Here is a 21,520-nt window from a genome sequence, read left to right as displayed (position 1 = left end):
AAGGTGCACCTCGAGTGCCTTGTAGGGCACTGAGCCTTGGCCCAGCCACTGCTGTGCCAGGAGAGCTGGGAGCTGCCAGAGCAGCTCCAAGGAGACCCCCAGGATCTGGCAGGTTCAGTGAGAAGGGAGCGGGCCAGAACTGGGGCTCAAGACAGGAACAAAAAGGATTCACCTGTTGGACAGAAGTATCCCATGTGAGCTACATATCCTCATTGAAAACCAGGACTTTATGCATTTCAGAAAGTGGGAGCTGTCACCCGTGGCACAGGTCACAGTTTCTCTGATGTATATTCAAGCATTGCAAGGGAATGTTTCTGAGTAAAAGAGATGGCAAAGCCTATGGAAGGACACATGGCTAGAGACATGGAAGGACAAAGGCTAGAGACAGGGACTAGCCTGGAGACCTAGCACCCAAGCTGCAGGGAGATGCTTCTTGTGGAATCACCTCTGTCTTCTGTATTACCCAAACCAGAATAGCCTCTGTGCTGGAACTTGCACAGTCTGGACAGCTTACTCAGTTATCATTGCTGCTGGCACAGTCTCACATCCCGAACTTGTCTTCCCAATCTCTCTATTCAGACACCCGCCAGGGCTTCTGCTTCACTGAAGTACTGCAAACCATGTGCCAGATGTCTTCCACCAACCGCAACCTGGTCACCAAATCTGAGTGCTGCTGCAACAGTGGGCGCAGTTGGGGACCTCAGTGTGAGCTCTGCCCCCTACTTGGAACTGCACAGTACAAGAAAATGTGTCCTCATGGTCCAGGGTACTCCACTGATGGGAGAGGTGAGCTGGGGCTCAAATCACCTTTAGTGCAGAGAGGGGAGAAAGCAGAAATGTGGTACAAGCAGAACTGCACTGGGAACTATCTGGGGCAGGTCTGCACAGTCCCTGGAGCAGACAAGAAGCCTCTACAACAATATCTTACAGCTCCCTGCACGTGACCTCAGATCGATCCTGGGTTGCCCCGGCAGGATCCAGTCATAGGAGTATGGGGATAGAGGCAGCACTGGCATTAACAGTTCCTTCTCTCTCTCCTGCAGACATTGATGAGTGCAAGGTACTTCCCAACCTCTGCAAGAATGGACAGTGCATCAACAGCATTGGCTCCTTCCGCTGCCACTGCAGGCTGGGCTACACAGCAGATATCACAGGCACAGCCTGCGTAGGTGAGTTGGGATAAGGAAACCCATTTCTCTGTACAGCCCTTGGCCTTGGCAGGCCTCCATCTGTCTGACTTTTCAGCATGCAAAGAGAGGGTCCTATATTCTCCCTCCTCCCCCATATCTTGGTTTCCACCTCTGTCCATATGGTCCTGTGTGACCCTGCCTCTTACGTGACAGTGCATCAAAGTCATCCCTGCATCCTCAGAACCCCAAAACCCAAAGTTCTTGTGTTGTCCCTCTGACCTCAGAGACAGATAGGGAACATGATCCAGAGATGACAATCTGTGAGCAGCCACACGTTTTGCTGCAGGCCCTAGCCAGCCCAAGTGCCACTCAGATGCTGCCATAAAATCCACTCCTGGAATCACGGCTGCAAGTGTTTGGGAAAGTATGGAAGGAGATGAAGAGGTGCCACACATCCAGTACTGAGATGGTGTTGAGTACTGTGCCAGCAGACAGGTCCTGGACACAGAATGGAAGAGAGGTCTTAGATCCCGGAAATCAAGCTCTGTGCCCAGGAGGGCAGCTGTGACCTTGAGCACCAAGCCAGGATTTCTCTCTAAACATTTATGATTTCTCCAGGTGTGTGCCCTCTGGCCTGGTTCAAAAGTTAAGGGCATTTTCAGAGCCCAATGCTCAGCCAAGGTGACACAGTCCCAAGAAATACAGGGCTGTTCCTGGTACTTGGGAGGAGCTTCCATACATCTCTTCAGCCAGGAGTGAGCTGGGGAGGTTGGCAGATCCTCCTGTCACATCACATCCCATGTCTGAGCAGGAAGATGATTACACTCTTTTCCTTAGGAGGTCTTCTAGATCTCCTAGTGGAAAAAATAGATTTGTTTGGAGCAGGGAGTGTTAGGGCCCATGTGGCCATATGACTGCTTAGTTTTGTTAAGCCATGAAACCCAGGATCATCTGCATTAAGGATAGCCTTAATGGATAAGTGTGACATGGGGTCCCATCCAGCAGCACAGCCCATGAACGCTTTGTCCCATGTCTCTCAACTCCAGATCTGGATGAATGTAACCAGTCCCCTAAACCATGTAACTTCATCTGCAAGAACACAGAGGGCAGCTACCAGTGCTCATGCCCCAGAGGATACGTTCTGCAAGAAGATGGGAAGATTTGCAAAGGTATTTCCCCAGGAGAAGGAAGCAGCAGAGAACCTGCCTCATCTCTGGCTGCAGAAGTGATCTAGGAATCTGGGAGGGCTGTGATTTGTGGCTTGCTGGAGAGGCTGAGAAAAAAATTTGTGTCTTCCCTATGTGTTGTTATGTAATCAGAGGGGGAAAGGCTGACTGGACTTGTGATTCTCATGCAGGAACTTTGTGTGTGATGTTCCTGAGGTTGGGCCATGCCAGGTCCTGATCTTTTCAGTACAGCTGTTTCACCGTGTGTACAGCTGCCATCAACTCAGACCACAGAGATAAGCTATCTCAGAGAAACTGAGACGTGTTCCTGTGCTTGTTGCTTTAGACTTGGACGAATGTTCCACCAAGCAGCACAACTGCCAGTTCCTGTGTGTGAACGTTATTGGAGGATTCAACTGCAAATGCCCTCCAGGCTTCACTCAGCATCACTCGTCCTGCATTGGTGAGTAGAGGCACTGGTTGCTGTGCATGCTGAGAGTGTCCTGGGGGGGGTTAGCTTCAGGCCCTCTACAGTCTCTCCAAATCCTGCAGCTTTGGCTGTGGAATACTGCAGCTCTGCAGAGAGCTGCTGCTGACCTCTCTGCAGTCAGCATCTGATGTTTCATTCTGTTACCAGTGCCAGGGAGCTGTACTCAAAGTGCGCTCCCCTTGGGCTTGGACTTACAATGTTAATGTTTTGCAGACAATAATGAGTGCACGGCTCAGCCCTCTCTGTGTGGAGCCAAAGGGCAGTGTCTGAACACACCAGGCAGCTACAACTGTGAATGTCAGAAGGGATTCTCCCTGGACAGCTCTGGTGTCAATTGTGAAGGTAGGTCTTTCTCCCAGGGGCTCTGACAGAAACGTGTTTGATGTAGAAGAGCTCCTCGTTGACTCACAGCGTCACACTGCCCTGATCTGCCTGGAGACAGACTTGCTCTTGGACAAGCAGGTCTTGGTACTGCAATCATAGCAGCCAAGAATGGGAAAGGAATAGGCCTGTGTCTAACTGTGGGAGAGCTCATGACAGGCAAACCTCACCATGTGCTATGCCAAAGAGAAGCCTGTATTGAACACAGGCGGAATGAGGCAGAACAGAATGGTTCAGGCAGGACAAGAGGCCTCAGAGCAAAAACCATCCAAGCAGCAGCTGCAAGGGGATATATGTGGGCCTTGGGGCTGACGGTGCTATGCAGGTGCAAGCCACAGAGCAATAATAAGGCAGAACCATTCACCTACATGAGCACCCTGATGGGTACTGGCTCCCAAGCTTATACTTGTACATGTGTGGTCCCTGTGCACCTATTGCTGCCCACAGAACAGGGAGGAGTTGTCTCACCACCCCCTGTGTTACATTCCTGCAGATGTAGATGAGTGTGACGGAAACCACCGGTGCCAGCATGGCTGCCAGAATGTGCTTGGAGGCTACAGATGTGGCTGCCCGCAGGGCTACGTGCAGCACTATCAGTGGAATCAGTGTGTGGGTAAGTGTGGGACAGGGACCCTTATATCATGGGCTGAGGGCTGAGGAATAGATGGCAGCTGGGCCCTCAGTCCCTCTGCAGCCACCCTGACCATTGCTGACACTGATTTCTGGGTTCACTGCAAAGCCATCGCTGTGCTTCCTGCCCTGCCCCAGAAACCTTTGCCCACTAAGTTTCTAACCAGTTTGCTGTCTCTGGTGCAGATGAAAACGAGTGCTCCAGCCCAACTGCATGTGGCTCTGCCTCCTGCTACAACACTCTGGGAAGTTTCAAGTGCGTCTGTCCGTCTGGCTTTGACTTTGACCAGGCCTTTGGGGGGTGCCAGGATGTGGATGAATGCTCAGCTGGCGGCAGCCCCTGTAGTTATGGCTGCTCCAACACAGATGGAGGTTACCTCTGTGGCTGTCCTGGAGGCTACTTCCGAGCAGGACAAGGGTAAGAGCCAAGCCTCTGCTGTAGGGATTTCTTAGAGGTATACCTTTTATTCTTTGAGGTATACCTGGATAAGCACATTTGAAATGCGTCTGGAGTGTCATTAAGAGACTGAGACTTGCCCCCCATGGCCCAGTTTGACCAGCAGGACTGGAAGCTGGTTCGCACCCCAGCTCATCTCCAGCCTGCTTCTGGAGCCATGTATTTCTGTATCATGGATGCTTTTAGACTTAGGTGAAACCAGAGCCTGGAAGTGCTTCCTGGCAGGGACCCTATGCAGTTTCACTCACTGCCCCACCCTCACCCTGTCTGTAAGTGATCATCTCTCAGCACTGTGGATGCTGAAGTGCAGCTGAGTATCAGGTGCTGTTTCCAACCTGGCTTGTGCTTCACCTCGACTTTGTGAAGCAAAGTGCTTGAGTGCTCTCTACTGCCAGAAAGCAATCTCACACTCCTCTCCTGTGCTCCAAGACACTTTTAAGAAGTGCCTGCTGCTCTGCACAGAGTATGTAGGTAACCAGGTACCAGGTGGTGGTGCCCCAGCTCCACCACAGTTTGTAGCTCAGGCCCCTGAGAATGACAAGGTGGCCATGAGCTGCACAGTGTGTATTTGTGTATTCTGTGGTGTCCACATGGACACCTGTACAATGCCAGGGAATGTTGCAGGTTGTTCTGTGCATGCTGTCCCTGGGCATCCTGTATCACCACACCTCTACTGCCTGCCAGAGTCACCAGAACCATCTGGGAGAGCCCTGGGAGCCAGTGAGCTCCTATTCCCATGAGCCCTTGGCTTCTCCATTGCCAGACTGTTGCTGTCACCTCACAGAATCCCCTTGCTAATGTCCTCTTCCAAATCCCATATCTTCTTTCAGCACTAGTTAGTGCAGTTGCTATCAGTGAAGCAGATGCAGCACAGATTCAAACAGATTAAACCTACTGCCTTATTAAAAAAGATGTTGCCTGATATCTCCCCAAGGCATGTCCACATTCTGCACAAGCCATGAAGGCGTGATCTTCCCTTTGTGTCTGGGTGCCACATGAGGAACGCATGAGTGCAGTGCAAAGTTTTCCTTCTCAAAGCATGAATCTGAGATGGAACTCTCTGCTTTTCTGCCACCAGACACTGTATTTCTGGCTTGGGTTTTGGGAAGGGGGCCTACCTTCCTGCCCCTCAAGAAGAGGATGAAGACAATCTGCTCTCCCCTGAAACCTGCTATGAGTGCAAGATAAATGGCTATCCCAAGAGAGGTCGACAGCGACGCAGTGTCAATGGCACTGAGAGGCACAAGGTAAGAAGTTCATGACATCCCAGATGAGGTGGAGCAAGATAAGAACAGAGTCACTTGGGGCTGGCTGCCTGGAGTGGAACCCATACAGCATGTCCATTCCCATGGGGTTGTCTCAATCCAGGCAGATCCACTCTGTACTTAAGTGACACACACTTCTGTGGTCTGGCCATGTTTCCTGGCAAGGGATGCAATTGGGGTAACAGGTCCCACAGTGCCATATAAGGCTATCAGGCTCCAGACTGTCAGTCTCCCTACAGGTTCTTCCTTGAAAGAGGAAGTTTTGACCTCTTTAAAAGGCTTTCCAAGTTCACAGGCCTACTCAGAACAGGTAGGTCTGGGAGGCTCTTCAGGCCTTGAGCAAAATGCCCAAGAATTTCTTGGTGCTTTTCACTGAAGATGAGGGCTATGGACATGCTGGTTCCATCTCAAGGATGGAAACAGGGCACCAAGAAACACTTGGAGGACCATAGAAGTGGCACCCATTCCTCAGAGCTGCCTTAGGATGTCACGTGAGGCAGAATCCCCTAAATCAACTCTTCTCATATCAGGCCATCACCTTTTTCTTAGCATCTGTAAGTAACACGCCTGGCTCCTTCCCTAGGATCACAATGTGAATTTGGCCAGCATGGATGTGGAGACTCCTCTGTCCATGATGCTGAACCTCTCTGACCTGGCACACAACGAGCACATCCTGGAGCTTCTGCCAGCTGTGGAGCCCCTGGAGAACCGCGTGCGGTACCTCATCTCCCATGGGAATGAGGATGGCTACTTCCGCATCCACCAAAAAGAAGGGCTCAGCTTCCTGCACCTTGGCCGCAAGAAAATAGTGCCAGGCACCTACCTGCTGGAAATCATGAGCGTGCCCCTGTACCGCAAGAGGGAACTGCAGAAACTAGAGGCCAAGAATGACCTCAACTACTTAGCAGGGGAGCTGGGCCAAGCACTGAGGATGAAGCTTCAGCTCCAGCTCTACTAACAGCCATGAGACCCACCCACCCAACCGACAGTACAGTCCTTAGCCTTGCCATCCACACCTGGAAACATCTGCCTCTTCTCTTGCTGCACCCCCTGCCACCACCTCCCCCACTGCACTGCACAACTGATGGGAAATGTCCCCGTGGGCTCAGCACTCACCTGGGCCATGCAGGGGTATTCCATTCCATGGGGTGCTTGGCTCAAAACCAAGCCACACCACAAAAGAGCTCATGCAAGCTTTGCCAAAGGTTCCCGCTGTGTTAGCAGGGGCGTCCGCCCTGCACTCAGCTCCTTCTGTTTCCTTCAGACAAGGTGCTGTTGATCTGAGCTGGCAGAGGCAGCATCGTGGGAAGGTTCCGGTCCTTCACACTCGCAGCCCATACACCACCCCACATCCCAGTAAATGGGAGGGGATCTGGGGGCGGCCTTGGGAGTTGCTTCAAGGGTGTGATGTTGGTGCCTTTCCCAGCAGTTTATTTTCTTCTTTGATTCTGCATTGTCATAATGGCGCTGCACAAGAGCCCTACCTACGCTGGCTCCTCTGTCTCTCTGTCCTTTCCATGTCCTGTTGTCCATTTGGGCTGCTGTCTCAAACTGAAAAGCTTGCTAGTGAGTGAGGGGGCAGCTCAAGCTGCAAACCTCGTGTCATGAAGCAGCCAGCCCGAAGGACCAGAGCTCCTGCAGGGAGCGTAGGGTTTTCACACTGCAGTGTGCTCAACAGTGCATTCATTCCAAAGATTGGTGCTGGAAGGGGTTCTACAGAGCTCCAGCAAGCCAGGGGTTAATGTGTCCTTACAGATGTGAATAGGAACTCTGGGGAAAAGCAAATAATTGCACTGGTTAATGCAAATGAACAAACTAAACTGGAAGGGAACATGTCACCAACCTGGTTCAGAGCATCCATCCTTCCTTTGCCAGTGGGGATGGAGAACTTGGTGCACACGTATGGCACACTGCAGGGGCAGACTTGCTGGCTACCATTGATGAGTGGTTTAAAATCTTTTAAAACCCTCCCAGCAGGAGCAGATAGGGGAGTGGGCTCTGCAGCGTGGGGCAGGGACAGCCCAGCCTTCATGGTCAGTCCCTGACGCTGAGCCACCCATTGGTGTGAACCAGGGGGCTGATTGCCCACAGCCAGGAGTGGAAATGGAAGCTGCAGGGCACTGCCCTCATTACTGCCTGCACCTTGGTGACAACTGAGAGGCATCCCTCGTAGTGCAGACAAATGAAATGCGCTCCAAAGGGGCCGGAAGGTACAGGTGAAGTGAAAGGAGTTCTCCCCGCTGCCTCCCTTGGCCATGTGGGCTGCTGTGTCCTGGTGGGCTTCTCCCCCACCTCGGGTGGTCCTTCACACAGAGCTCCGCAGTGCCACGGCCTCGTTCTGTAGGAATCCGTTCTCACTTCTGCATCAACACTGTGCATCATCAAAGGCAAGAAAGGTGCTAACTCACTCTGGTGACACACAGAACTACCTGACAACAAACCAAAGGTGCTTTCAGAAGCTGGTGCTGGTATGGAACTGTCAGCGTTAGTGCACTGTACCCATCCACCCTTCCGTATTTATGAGTCACCACCACAGTCTGATTGCTCGGTGGTGTGAGGAGTGCATATTCTGTAACTGCTTCTTGGTATTTGGGGGTGGGGTGGTTGTTTTCTCCTGGTACGCTTCCACTGCACAGAGTGGGGAGGTGTACATATACTGTATTTGGGCTAACGTCAAACTTGAAAACTCTTTGTATAATGCAGCTCCAGACTCTGGTTTTGCAAGAGTTACAGAGCTAGTGACAGGATGGGTGGCCTGATGTTTGTTTTTTTATTATTATTATTATTATTATTTTGGTTTGGTTTGGTTTTCCCAACAGGTGCTTTTTTAAAAAAAACAAAAACAAAAACAAAACTATTAATAATAATAAATGAGCAGAGATGGGTTTGTGTGTGTGTGTTGAGCCAAAGCTATCACATGAAGAAGCTCAAGGTTTCCTTAATTCCTCTCTGGTGTGGTGTTTTTTGTATTGCCATTTCTTGCTGGATGTTTTTGGAAGCATTGAAACTGAACCCTGTGCCCTTGTCTCACAGAGAGAGATGGCTCTTCGTGGGATTCCTTTTTTGTATCGGAAGCAACAGCAACAATAAAATTATTTTGGGTTAAGTGGTTCTGTGCCTTCCTCCCACCTGGGCGCGGGGCAGATGCTGGCAGTGCCACTGGCAATGTCTGCTGGTGTTGGCAGCACCCATCTGCAGTGCCTGCAGGCAGCATCTGTTGGGAGTCCCCATAGCCAGTGCCCCTTGGCAGCACCTGTTGGCAGTGCCCATTGCCAGCGTGTGTGGATGCTGGCAGCACCCACTGTCAGCACCTATTGGCAGCGCCTGTTGATGCTGGCAGCAGCCACTGGAAGTGCATGTTGGCAGCACCCATTAGCAGCACCCATCTGCAGTGCTTGTTGGCATTAGCAGCCCCCATTGGCAGTGCATTTTAGCAGCCCCCATTAGCAGTGCATTTTAGCAGCCCCCATTAGCAGTGCATTTTAGCAGCCCCCATTGGCAGCCCCCATTGGCGGTGCTGGCTGCTGGTTCCTCCTTGGTGCTCCTTGGGGACAGTGCCAACCTGGCAGCTGGGATGTGGGTGGGGGTACAGGGATGGCTGGAGGAGGATGCAGCGTACAGAGGAGGCTGGAGGCAGAGGGGAGGGCATGGTGGCTGCAGAGATCTGTGAGATTCTCAATATCAGAGCAGAAACATGCAGAAACATGCAGGACAGCATCCTAACTTCCAGATCCTAACACAAAGATCACAGTGTACATAAATTCAGAGTCTCGTTTGGCCTTCTGAAAACACAGGACTGTGACTGCACAAGCATACGGATACTGCCACAAGGTTCCATAAAAGTAGCTGTTGGTAAAACTGGATTTCTGATGAGAGCTGAGAGCTGTACCTTCACTTAGCCTTGTTCAGTGGGCAGCTCTCAGTGTCATCAGATAAAGGCCGTATCCCTTTCTCAGATATGGGTTCCCCAGGGTCTGGAAGAGCATGCAGCTGCAGTCTGAGGAGCCTAACGGTAAGGGTGGCTGGCAAGGGACAAAGATCTCTGGCAGTGTTAGGAAAAGAGAGAGAAAGAATGGGAAAACTCCTGAGAGAGCATTCATATTCTCATGTGTGGAGAAAAGTGAGAATTAAATCTGTTCTTAAGCGTGGGTTTGGTTGGAACCTTCTTGATTTCCTTCCTGTCCTCTGCTATTTCTCCACCTTTTGCTATGTGCAAACCACATATTGATATGAAAATCTTACATTGTTCTTAGGGAACATTACCTTGTTAGGAGCAGTGCAGACAGGAGCAGAGGTGGACCCACAGAAGGGGCTCTTGGGAACTAAAGGGAGTTGCAGGGGGAGTCAGCCTGGGCATGTCACAGCCACTAGGATCACTGCCAGCACACAGCCAGCTGTCCCTGGGGAATGGTCCACGGAAGGAGGCTGCATTACCACGCCTAGAAGGAGAACTGCTTGCATTCTGACTGCACTGCAGAGCCGGAATGCATGTGGGAAGGGTCCTGCTGCTTCAGAAGCGTTTTAGGTTCATTGGCAACCAAGCCCTGATGCTCTTCTTTTTTGTCATTGTTTTGCTGATGGCTGCATGCCTTCTGCCCAGGTCAGCTGTGCAGCCCAGGCTGCCTCACCCCTGCAGCTCTGTGTCCACATGTCAGAGCTCTTGTGCTGCCCAGCACACAGAGCTCAGCACTTTCACTGAAGCTCTGATTATGTGATTGCTGCAGTTCATACCACAGTTTGGAGGTCTTTGTATAGAAACTGGGACCCTCCATTAATCTGCTCGACCCAATTCTGTTTGGAAACTTTGATGTGAGCAGTGCCAGCTCCCAGCCTGGCATCCAGCTCATGTCCCTGCCCACATCGTCCCCTAGGGAACAGGGCAAGGAACCATCGGGGTGGCAATGCCAAGCAGTCTTAGAATGAAGCTTGGAAGACAAACCTGGCAGGGTGTGTTTGGGCCGCCCTGCCTTCCACCAGGAGCAAAACCCAGACATCAGGCAGGCAGGTCCCAGCCTCAGCTTTGCAGACAGCAGCACAAAGCCACCCATGCTCTGCAGGAGATAGCACTGGAGCATCTGCAAGAGGTCAGCAAGGTGCATCTGCTCCACACTGCACCGGGAGCAAGTTCTGGTATTCCCCCTGAACAGCAAGGTGTGCTCCTACAGACATCCCCATCACTAAAGCTGGTACAGCCTGAGACATTTAGGGACTCACTGTGTTCTCTGTCAATCAGCTCTTCATCTTGAGGCAGGAGCACACAGTCTTCTCATCCAGAAGTTACCAGGTGGTATTGAGAAATGGGAACCTTTGGGTTTTGTCACTCACCACTGGCTCTGGGTATTGTGTCACCAGATGGCTGGAGGTCCCACTGTGTTGCTGGATGGTTGGCAGCATTGAGCATGGCACCTCTTGTGCTGGTGGTACAACATTCCCTACCTCTTAGCAGGACAGCTTTACTCCTGGTGTTCCTGGCCAAGTGAGACTTGCTCTTGATGGTGATGGAGAAATTGCTGCCATACTTCTCTGTCCTTACTGTCACCTCACACTGACCCAAGTCTCCCTTGCAGCAGCTGGAACCCCAAACATTTGTGCTGCTCCCAACGAAGAGGCCATAGGGGATAATCCATGGGCACACGTGTGTACCTCAGATGTTTAAACAATATCCACGAGTTTCCCCCTTAGATTGCCCTGCACTAAGTTACCCTATGACCACCCCTTCCAGCAGCCTCCCTCTTGGATCACAGTTCTCTCACTGTGCTGCCATTGCTTAGATGACATTTCAGGCTCTATCATATTTATATTGATAAAAAATTGAAAGCTCATCTCATACATCACAGGCTCCACTTTATCCAGCTTTAACTGCCAAAGGACAGGTGTGTGGTTATGTCAGTGTAATCATAAAATCATAATGCTGTCAGTCAAGTATGAACTGTAGTCTGTACAAGTCTTTGTATGTGCATCCTTAGATACAGTAAACATGTACTTTTATCTAGATCAGGATGAGCATTCTTGAAACTGCTTAATTAATTAAGTAGAGGAACTCTTAATCACAACACAAATTGTATTTGAAGACAGGAGCATCTTGGGAAAAAAAAAACGTGTAGTTAATTAGCATGACTAACATAGCCTGCAGGTAGGGAGATGAGGCCTACCTTTAACTCACTCACTGTGGGCAGAGGGCTGTATCAGGGCAGTGGGAATGTGATAAAAATATATATAAAAAAGCATCACAAAAAATCCTACGGTGTGCTGGCTTTGCAGGAGACCCCTGGCACCCAAAGCTGTGCAACTTGCAGTAAATCAGTATTCACGTGTTTGCATTCCAACAATGGATTGTACAGTGGTGGAAGTGAAATGTGTATGCAACATGAGCATAATTAAATTAATTTGCACTCGAGTAGCACAGTATCTGCAACTCAAATTCATTAGGCAAAATTCGGGTAATTTCATTAGAGGTGGGTGGCCTTAACCTGCAGCGAATCCATTGCTGCTAACAATCACATGGACTGTGATTTCTGCTGACCCCCAGTTAGATTAAGGTAAAAGCACAGTCAGAGGTCCACACCAAATCACCAGCTGTAATGAGCATCTGCAAGAAATGCCAGTCCCTGCACATCCAGGCCCTCACTGGCACTGCATGTCTGAGGCACTACCAGTGCCCATGCTCCAGGAGGAAGGTCACAGTGCTGGCCATGGGCAGACTGTGCTGCCAGCTGTCCGACCTCTCTGTGCTCTCCTGAAGACAGCAGCTGCTTTCCAGGTAGCAACAGAATGAGAAAGGAGAGCCTCACCCAGGAATGCATCCTGCAGCTCTGCAGCCAACTCGGGGTCTTTTTGCATCAAAGAGAGGAAAGAACAATTCCTTCAGGCTGGAAATCGAAGAGTAAGAGTACCATTAACACCCAGTGTACAGCAACCTACAAATGCCATGGAGGATTTCATGGACTAAGGAACCTGGAATCAAATTGTTAGGACCAAACTGTGTGTGTAGAAAGCTAAGCACAGCCATCAGAGCAGCTGCTTGTGTTTAGCACTCAAGAGTAGCAACTATTTCAGCAGTGTTCCCAAAACAGGCTGCATAAGATGCAGAGGAGTCACAGATGCCGGAGACGTGCAGGGTGTCTTCCAACTAGCTGTGTATTCTTAACAGTGATGCTTGTGTTGTGTGGTCAGCAGAGCAGTAATGTGCTAACAGAACTGTTTCCATCACAGGCATTTTCAGAGGCAGAGAAGAGGAAGTCATCTCTACATATGGGTTGCTGGGGCTGCATAAATCCATTGCCTCCATGTGGGTCTGAATTCATTCACAGATCTGATGTGCCTCAGCTTTAGGACGGTCACTTCACAGAGCTGCTGCAAGAAGGTTTCCAGTCTTGAGTGGGCAAGGAAGTGCCAAGGAGACTGGTGATCTCTGGGCTGAGATCAGTTCTGTGATCTGGATGAAAGGATCCTAATGGAACGACCAACTGACACAGAATTACGTCAAAGCTGAAGAACTCTTAGAGAAAGGTGTGTCAAAACGACAGACTGCCAGACTGCTGCTTATGCCATAAAGTTGTTCCTTGTTCTGCAGCTCACTCAGCTCTCAGATCCTCCATTAATTAGATAACAGTGATGGAGGAAGAAAGCAGATAATTTGGGGCACTCCTCTGCTCACTGGGACAAAAGCTTTGAACTCAGGTATTTCTACTTTCCCATCTGTACAGAGTTATCACAGCACAACTCAACTCTCAGATTCTAATTTCCACACATAGAATAAAGTTGGCTGACCTCACACATACAACTTCCGTGTTTTTTATAAAAGAATCATGGAATCATTGAGCCTAGAGATGGAAGTGACCAGATGGCAATAAATTTATGCTTACCTACAGTCGTACCATAAACAGCCTGGATTCAGGAATAGCCAAGAGGAAAGGGCAGCACAGGCATCACAGCAGGTCAGATTTCCAAAAAAGTGGCTTTTGAATTGCTCAGCTACTGCATTTATTTTCTTTTTTTACAACAAATTTATCACCTTCAAATCAAGAATAATAACTGTGCTTGCAACAATTTCTTCCTATTTGCTTCTTATCTCCTTGCTTGAAAGCATCCCATCAAAGTGAACTGGCCCTGCAAGAGAAGTATTTAAGAGTTATGCTCACAGTGTTTCAACAACAAAAAGCTTTGATTCTCTTAGCTTCTAGACAGGACATCCTTGTAAGTTTGCACGATGAGCCAAGAGGAATTACAGAGGTCTTAGAAGCAAAACGAGTATCTCAGCCAAGCCAGAGAGCACCATCCAAAACAGCACACAGTAACCTCAGGCTTTTATGTGAATGAGGCAGACATTTATTAAGTCATAATCCCAGAAAGGTTAAACAACTTGTCCAAGGTCAGATTGTGAGCAATGACAGACCAAAGAACAGAACCTGAGTAATGACCTGTGCTGTCATGCACCAAAAATGTAGCTGTTACATATAAAACACTCTACAGCAATGACTCATGTTAACTTGAACTCCAAATTCTACTGTAAGCCATACTGTCAGTCCCCTTTTATCATATATCTTCTTGGTAGCATTTAAAGGGTAGCATATAAATTACACACAGCACTGTGTTTTGAGTTAGCACCTCTGTTTGCAAACTGAAAGCTCTGTCAACACATCATGAGGATTTATTCAGCAATTCCTTTTCCAAAATGCAAGTAAACAGACAAGAATTTTTTACTCCTTCTGTAAGAAACAAGCCCCAAATTGATGCATCTTCCTCATCAGTTCAGCTACTGCCCATTGGAAAGAGTCAAGGAAGTCTAAATAACTGCTGCCTTTAAAATTCTTGCAGGTGTGATGTGGCTGCAGTTTCCTTACACTGTCCATGGGTGCTGATGAGGATCCTTAAGGAAGCTGCCTAGGACAAGATGAAGGATGTGGATAGTCTCATCCACACTCTTTTCCCAAATTTTTGTCAGCTGTGCCAAGTCTTTGTGAATGTGCTGCAGCAGGAAGATTGCTGAGTTGCACTCCTGTGTCTGGATAATCTTCATCAGTGACTAAAGAGTGGCAAAAGGCAAGAATAAGTATAGCCAACAACGTCCAGATCAAGCACAAGGGACACAGATCTCCAGTCTTACCAGAAAGTCTCTTCTCCATCCTATAGGATGGATTCCTACCACTTGAACAAATAGTGGCACATCTACGAGTGCACAAGAATGCATGCAACTGCATGATGAAACCAAAGCCACTCCTGGGCAAGTAGGGCAGTGAGTTCAGGTCTTGCATCTTCAAAGATTGCCATAGTCATGATGAAAAGAGGCAGAATCATACAAAGATTTCACTGCATTTTGTTTGGCCATTTGAAACTACAGCGTTAAATGTGTGTGCAGGCATATCAGAATGCAGACAAGTGGGTACGTGGGTCAGTCAGACCCTCCCAGTCCTTTTCTGTGCTGTGCATCCCCAAGTATGCAGCCAGCTTGAGTTCTGTCCTTATTATTCCTGTTGGAAAATACAGTGTGTGCAGTAACTTTTGCCTTGACAGAAAACACACAAGGTTATTCACACCCAGTGATGTCTCTGAATGCCATAACAAGTGCCAAATAAAGGTACTACAGAAGGAAGATTTTCAGTAAGTTTTGTACCAAGTAAGCCAATTCCCATGGTTTTGCTGTCTGATTACTTCTTGTTGGACATTTCTTCTTATTGTATTTTCTGTGAAAGTGAAAACACCCAGACCTGTGGGGCCAGCTGCATGCTGAACAGATGAGAAGCCACTGCCATTAGACTTAGCAACTTCAACGTTTTTATGCAAGGACAGGAAGAGCAGATCCAGAGAGTCAAGGAGGAGAGAGCATCACAGAACATCATAGTTCTTGGAGTTTTGGTAGAAGTACTGCAGACTCCACAGTCCATCTAAGAAAATGTAGCCTTTTACTATATGTCAGTAGAGAACCATGTAACTTACATCAGCCTGGATGAGCAGGGAGTTGAAAAGCCTAAAATCAGGAGCTTGACAAGCACTTTTTTAAGTGCAGGTTTTGCAAATTCAGAATTACACCAGCAATCCTCACGGCTCGTTCCACCTCCCAGAGGCCAATGCGTAAACTAATGGAAAACCTCACATGCAATCTTTCAGATAGGCAGTACCTTCTGTCCTGAAAACACAACAGACAAAAACTTCATCTTTGGGTACTGAGAAAGTTATTGAATCAAAGCATACCAGAATTGTTGAAAGCCAGGCAATGACTTCTGGTTTTGCCCTTCAACTTGGGAACAACAGCCAAGACAGCAGCTGATCTCCATGGGCTTGTGAGACCAGCAAAAAGTAAAAATGAGAACACTCAATTCCAGTGTGAGAGCAGAGAGAGAATGAAGCAGAAATCCAGGCTTCACCTGGTGAACTAGAAAACTGCTATGTTCTGGATAAATTACCTCTTCCCGCCTTATTTTCTAGATTTAATAGAATCATAGAATGGCTTAAATTGTAAGGGATCTTAAAAATCATTCAGTTTCGACATCTCTGCCATAGGCAAGGTTGCTACCCACCAGCTCAGGCTGCCCAAGAGCCCATCCAACCTTGGGCACCTCCAGAGATGGAGCATCCACAGCTACTCTGGGCAGCAGTATCAGAACCACACCTGATTATCACCAACCATCTGTGCCAGAGCCATCCTGAACTGTACATTGCAATGGTAAGATGGTTGGTAATACAGAAAGTTTAGAGAAGGAACCACTGTGCAACAGAACATAAATGACACCTAAAATATGAAGATTTACTGATAAAAACATTACCTGCTTTAAAAAAACACCAGTCTCAAATTCTTGCCTCAAGGCTGGCTATTTGGTCTTGCTGTAGAGAAAGAGAAATAAACAGAATAGTATTATAAGAGCCTCTTATGAAATCCTTGTTATTTCTGGTCATGGGCACCATCATATTGAAGCAAGAAATATGTCTACTGGAAAGCAACAAAGTTCCCAAAGCCCAATAAAATGTGAAAGGTCCACACGGGAACTAGAGAAAGCTTCTCTCCTTGAAAAACACAGAATGGAAACCTGAAAATTTCTGCTACTATGTGCCAAAATGACTAGTGAGCATGAATGCTTGCATGTCTCCCGCTTCCTAGTTTGGGGGTAAATCCTAATGCAAAAAGCAGAGAAGATGGGAAAGTGCTCCTCTTCTGCTCATACCCCTCTAACTCTGCCAGAAGTGGTAGGATGGGTCTTCCTCAGTCTAAAACTCTATAAACAAATCTATAAGCTTGAGACCCAAGAGAAACTCAGTGAAATTTGGTGCATTACCAGCAAAAATTGTAGATACACCTCTAAAGTTACAAGCATAAATCATGCAGAGGAGTTTGTCTGTGGTCACATGAGGAATTGCTTCATTCAAAACCAAGGATTCTTCAGTTTCTTTCAAATCCAGTTAGAAGCAATTCCCATGCCAGTGCATTCCTTCCCAGGATCTTGCTTAAGACACTATATCTTCTGCCACAGTAGACAGAAAAGAGTGCTAAGGAGGAAAAAAGTGACAAAGGAATATATTAGTTAGCCCATCACCGCAGCAGCTGCTCACTGGTTCATTGTCATGGCCTTCTCTGATGGATTGATGGCACCTTTGGACAAAGGAAGGGCAACTGGACTTGGGCAAGGCCTCTGACTTGGTCCCATATCACATCCTTATCTCTAAATTGGAGAGATATAGATTTGAAGAGTGGATTATTACATGGATAAAGAACTGTTGAAAGGTCACAGCCAAAGTGTTGTTGTCATCGGCTCTATGTCCAGTTGGAGTTGACAAGAGGTGCCCCCAAGAGTCCATCTTGGGACTGGTGCTCTTCAACATCTTTATCAAATATGTAGACAGTGGGATTAAGTGCACTCTCATTGGGTTTGCTGATGACACCAAGCTGAGTGTTGCAGTTGACACTGCAGAAGGAAGGGGCGCCATCTGGAGGGACCTGGAGAAGCTTGAATAGTGGGCACAAGAGAACCTAATGAGGTTTAATGAGGTCGAAGGCAAGGTGTTGCACTGGGCTTGATGCAATCCCAGATATGTGTGCTGACAGAAGAACTCATTGAAAATAGATGTTGGAGAAGGACTTGACGGTCTGGACAGATGAAAAGCCAGAGATGAGCCAGCAGCCTGCAGCCCGGAAGGCCTGAGGAAGGTGTCCAGCAGGGCAGGGCGGTGATTGTCCGTCTCTGCTGTGCCCTTGCGAGGCCCCATCTGGAGTACTGCGCCCAAGCCTGGGATCCCCAGTACAGGAGGGGTGCGGAGCGGTGGGAGGGGGTCCAGAGGAGGGCCACAGAGATGATCCAAAGGGTGGAAAGGATGGAACACCTCACCTAAGAAGGCATGTTGAGGAGTTGGTCTTGTTTAGCTTGGAAAGGAGAAGGCTCTGGGGAGACCTCATTGCAGCCTTCCAGCACTTGAAGGCAGCTGCCAAGCAGGAGGCAGATTGACTTTTTACATGATCTGATAAGTGACAGGACAAGGGGGAATGGCTTTAAAGTAAAAGAGTGGGGATTTAGGTTAGATGTTAGGAAGAAATTTTTTACTCAAAAGGTGCGGAGGTGCTGGAACAAGTTGGACAGAGAAATCATGAATGCCCCATCTCTGAATGCATCCAAGGCCAGGTCGGATGTGATCCTGGGCAGCCTAATCTGGTGGCTAGGAACCCTGCCCATGGCATCTGGGTTGGAACTAGGTGACCTAAGTTCCCCTCCATCCTAAACCATTCTATGATTCTACAATGGGGAATGAGGACATCTCAGAGCAGAGGACATGCAAACAAAGAGTGTGAGTCACGTGTATGTTTTCAAATTCTACTCTTAAAACTGTTAGTATTGACTTGCTTGCATGTGTACTCTCTAGACATCCTGAACTGGATTCCTCTTGGAATGACTCCATGTCCCTGGTGTGTACCTGAAATTTCCTTAAGCCTTGGTGGCCAGAAGAAGCAAAGTAGCAGATCCTTCCATCTTGACAGCCTATGGCTCCATCCTCTGGAACACACAGGTTTCCACACTGTGATCAGCCAAGTGACTTGCTCACTCAAATATTTGTCTGATATTGCTCAGTGGACAGAATTACTTGGAAAAGGTACCAGTCCAAAGCTTGGTACTGTGCTAATTAATCCCAACGGCACTGAAATACTCACACATCAGTAATTTACAACTAGAACAATGAGCTGATGCCTTCTGGTGTTGATGTTACATCATTGAGGACGCAGCAAGATGTATGGAAGAGTTATCAATGTGCTGAACTACCATTTGAGTTACGTCTCTTAAACTCCATGGCGTGGCAAGAATGCCACACTCCTCAGGGTCTGCAGGATGGGGTTCTGCCTGCACAGCAAGACAGCTGTAGTATGAACAGCCATCTCAATTAGTGCTCCGCTGTGGCTGACACTTTCAGGATCTCCTGTCAGAACAGATGGCAATCCATTCATCATGAGAGACGGTGCAAATTTCTGCAGGTCTGGAGAATTCAGGAGTCTGGAGCTTTGGATGAACTCTGTCACAGCATCTCTTTGCTGAAAGCACATATTTAAAAGAAATGAAACCAACAACATTGCCCATCAGACTGCAGAGGAATAGCAGCTTCTTCCCACGCTGTGTTTTTCCCTGCTTTGAAAGCACATTTGCCCAGAACAGGGCATAACCCAAAAAAAATGTTCTTCCACCAATGATTCACATCTCTCTTACCCAATGAAACATGGCCCCCAGAATGAGTGTCTTACCTGCTGCTTGGGATGAAGATCTGAGTCACTAAATCAACACCTTTGACCTCTCTGAAAATAGCCAGAAGATGGACAGATTGTACAGCTGGGTTGCTGCTAGAGGCCAGAAAAAGGAGAGCTGAGGATTGAAGACAGAAGAGGTGACTGTTGTTAAGGCTGAACGTTTACAAGGCTTCAGTTGGTTATTGGATCGGCAAGCTTCAGCAGGCCTGCATTAAAGCTCTGCCCACATGAAGGGCGGTAGTGCAGACATGGCTGTTCAAGTCGTAAATGAGTAAATTGACAGACTTCAAGATGATTGTGTGTTTTATTTATGAAACTTAAAACATTCTGTTCTCATCTGGTTGGAATTGCAATCCCACTACGTAGCACTGTGCGTGTGCCAACCTCCAAAGCAACACACAAGTGAAGAAAAAACATTACTGGTGAATGTGAGGGGGTTGAGATGGGCTGCTACGCCAACCAGTGCTGGGTAGCAGCGCCTCTTCGTGCTGTAAGTGCTGGGCTGTGGAGCAGCTGCAGAGGACGAGGACAAGGCCTCCCAACCTCAGGGTCCACCAGGAGGGGCTGCGGGACACCCCCTGCTTATGGCCTCATCCATGGCAGTGACCCTGCCAACGTCCTGTGAGGCTGCGAGGAGAGGAGCATGGCTGGGAGTGCTCAGCACTCAGCCCCCCGCTGCCCCATGGGAACAGCGATGGCCTTGGAGCCCCTGGCTCCCAGCAGGGCCCCCTCCTGCCTGCTGCAGCTGTACCAAAAGCCTGGGCAACAGCACAACGCCAGCAGGCTGCAGAGCTGGGAGGAAGGCCCTGGCATCACCGGTGAGCTTTGGGAACAGGGAATAAGGGCCCTTCTTGTGGGTAGGATCCATGCAACAGGTTCTCCTCCAGCCCCAGGCCCTGAGATGCCTCCAGCCCATCCCATGGAGCTCCACTGAGGTCTTCACCCCAACCCCTGGTTCTCTGCACAGCCTCACACTGCAGCCGTGAGCCTGATTTTGGTGAACCATGAAAGAAGCACTGCAGCTCCAGAAGACCTGCAATGCTGTCAGCAACCAGCATGGCTCTGGGAGTGGGGTGAGTGTGGGGCAGAGCAGACTCCCTGCCATTCTCTGGATGAAGCTAACGGTGATGGAAGCAGCCGACATAAAGACATAATGACTGGTCAGGAAACAAAGCCAAAAGGAAACTTGCATAGGATAAGCAGCACTGCTGTGCTGGTGTGAAGGGGAACATGGGCATCTGTGTGCATGCACACACAGCCAGAGCACTGAAGGAATTTTGGCCGTGTCCAATCAAAACTCACACGGCTGGCTTAGTGAACAGTGCAGTTTACTAGCAATGGATGACAGGTTCTTTTGGATTGCCAGTGAAGAATTCACTGTCTGCCAAGTGTATGAGGTTAACCAAGAATAATACAAAGCATCTGCAAAGAACTAAGTGTAATACAGCCTGACCACCAGCATCCTAACGTATAAAACAAATCCATAGAGACTACTAAGTTTCCTAGGGAAGCACTCAGCATAGCCAAGGGTGCAAATCTTACCCAAGGTGAGTCCCTATGGGGGGAGGAGAGGTTCAGCCCCTTGGCAGATCCCAGAGGTGAGATATAGGCCATGTCTGATCTGTCTGCAATGGGATCTTCCTTAATCTTCCCTCCTTCTTGACCCACTTTTATCATAGAATCATAGAATGGCTTGGGTTGGAAGGAATCTAAAAGATCACTGAGATCCAACACCCCTGCCATGGGCTGCTTTCCAACCACCAGATCAGAATGACCAGAGTTCCCATCCAACCTGGCCCTAAACACCTCCAGGGCTCATGCTCAGTGAGGGGTGGTCATGCCTTGGAGGCAGGCAGCCTTTGGGACGGAGGTGTGTTTTGGTATTATAATAAGTGTATAATGAGCAAAGTTCAACCAAAGGCAGCTTTTTGTCAAGAAGATGACAGACTTGGGGAAGTAGTTTAGCACCACAAAGTTCCCATCCTAGCACTGCTCTTGTTGAAGTCAGTACATCAGTTCTCTTGATGTTATTGATACCTTGTGCTGCTTAGGGAACTACTGTAGGTCACAGCACTTGGCTGTGGAGCTCCACTCCACTCTACCTTCCATGCAATTTAGTGGCATAGAGGTTGCACTCTGCTCTTGTGTACCTGTGAATGACCCGTACCTTAATTTCCAGTGAACAGTGCTACACCTTAAGCTATTATCCCATATATTCTACCCTGTGATTGTAATCACTCAAGCTACATGATATTCAGAAGGAATGAGGAGTGTCTTGTGAGGA

General features: G+C 48.6%; 1 protein-coding gene across 4 annotated transcripts in view; it reads left to right on the top strand.

The window, feature by feature from the left end:
- Positions 1-8,391, top strand: part of FBN3 (fibrillin 3) — a 123,763-nt gene extending 115,372 nt beyond the window's left edge. For all 4 annotated transcript variants that reach the window (XM_052702252.1, XM_052702251.1, XM_052702249.1 and 1 more), the window contains 9 exons: positions 580-786; positions 1,044-1,169; positions 2,177-2,299; positions 2,643-2,759; positions 3,000-3,128; positions 3,661-3,780; positions 3,984-4,215; positions 5,333-5,501; positions 6,103-8,391. In XM_052702252.1, coding sequence (XP_052558212.1) covers positions 580-786; positions 1,044-1,169; positions 2,177-2,299; positions 2,643-2,759; positions 3,000-3,128; positions 3,661-3,780; positions 3,984-4,215; positions 5,333-5,501; positions 6,103-6,477 — 1,598 coding nt within the window. In that variant the 3' untranslated portion in view covers positions 6,478-8,391. The remainder of the gene's footprint in view (positions 1-579; positions 787-1,043; positions 1,170-2,176; positions 2,300-2,642; positions 2,760-2,999; positions 3,129-3,660; positions 3,781-3,983; positions 4,216-5,332; positions 5,502-6,102) is intronic.
- The last annotated feature ends 13,129 nt before the right edge of the window (positions 8,392-21,520 follow it).

Source organism: Tympanuchus pallidicinctus, unplaced genomic scaffold, assembly GCF_026119805.1.
Source record: "Tympanuchus pallidicinctus isolate F22 unplaced genomic scaffold, pur_lepc_1.0 scaffold43, whole genome shotgun sequence".
NCBI lineage: Eukaryota > Metazoa > Chordata > Aves > Galliformes > Phasianidae > Tympanuchus > Tympanuchus pallidicinctus.
Note: the sequence above shows the minus strand (reverse complement) of the source record. Positions and strands in the feature narration are given on the sequence as shown.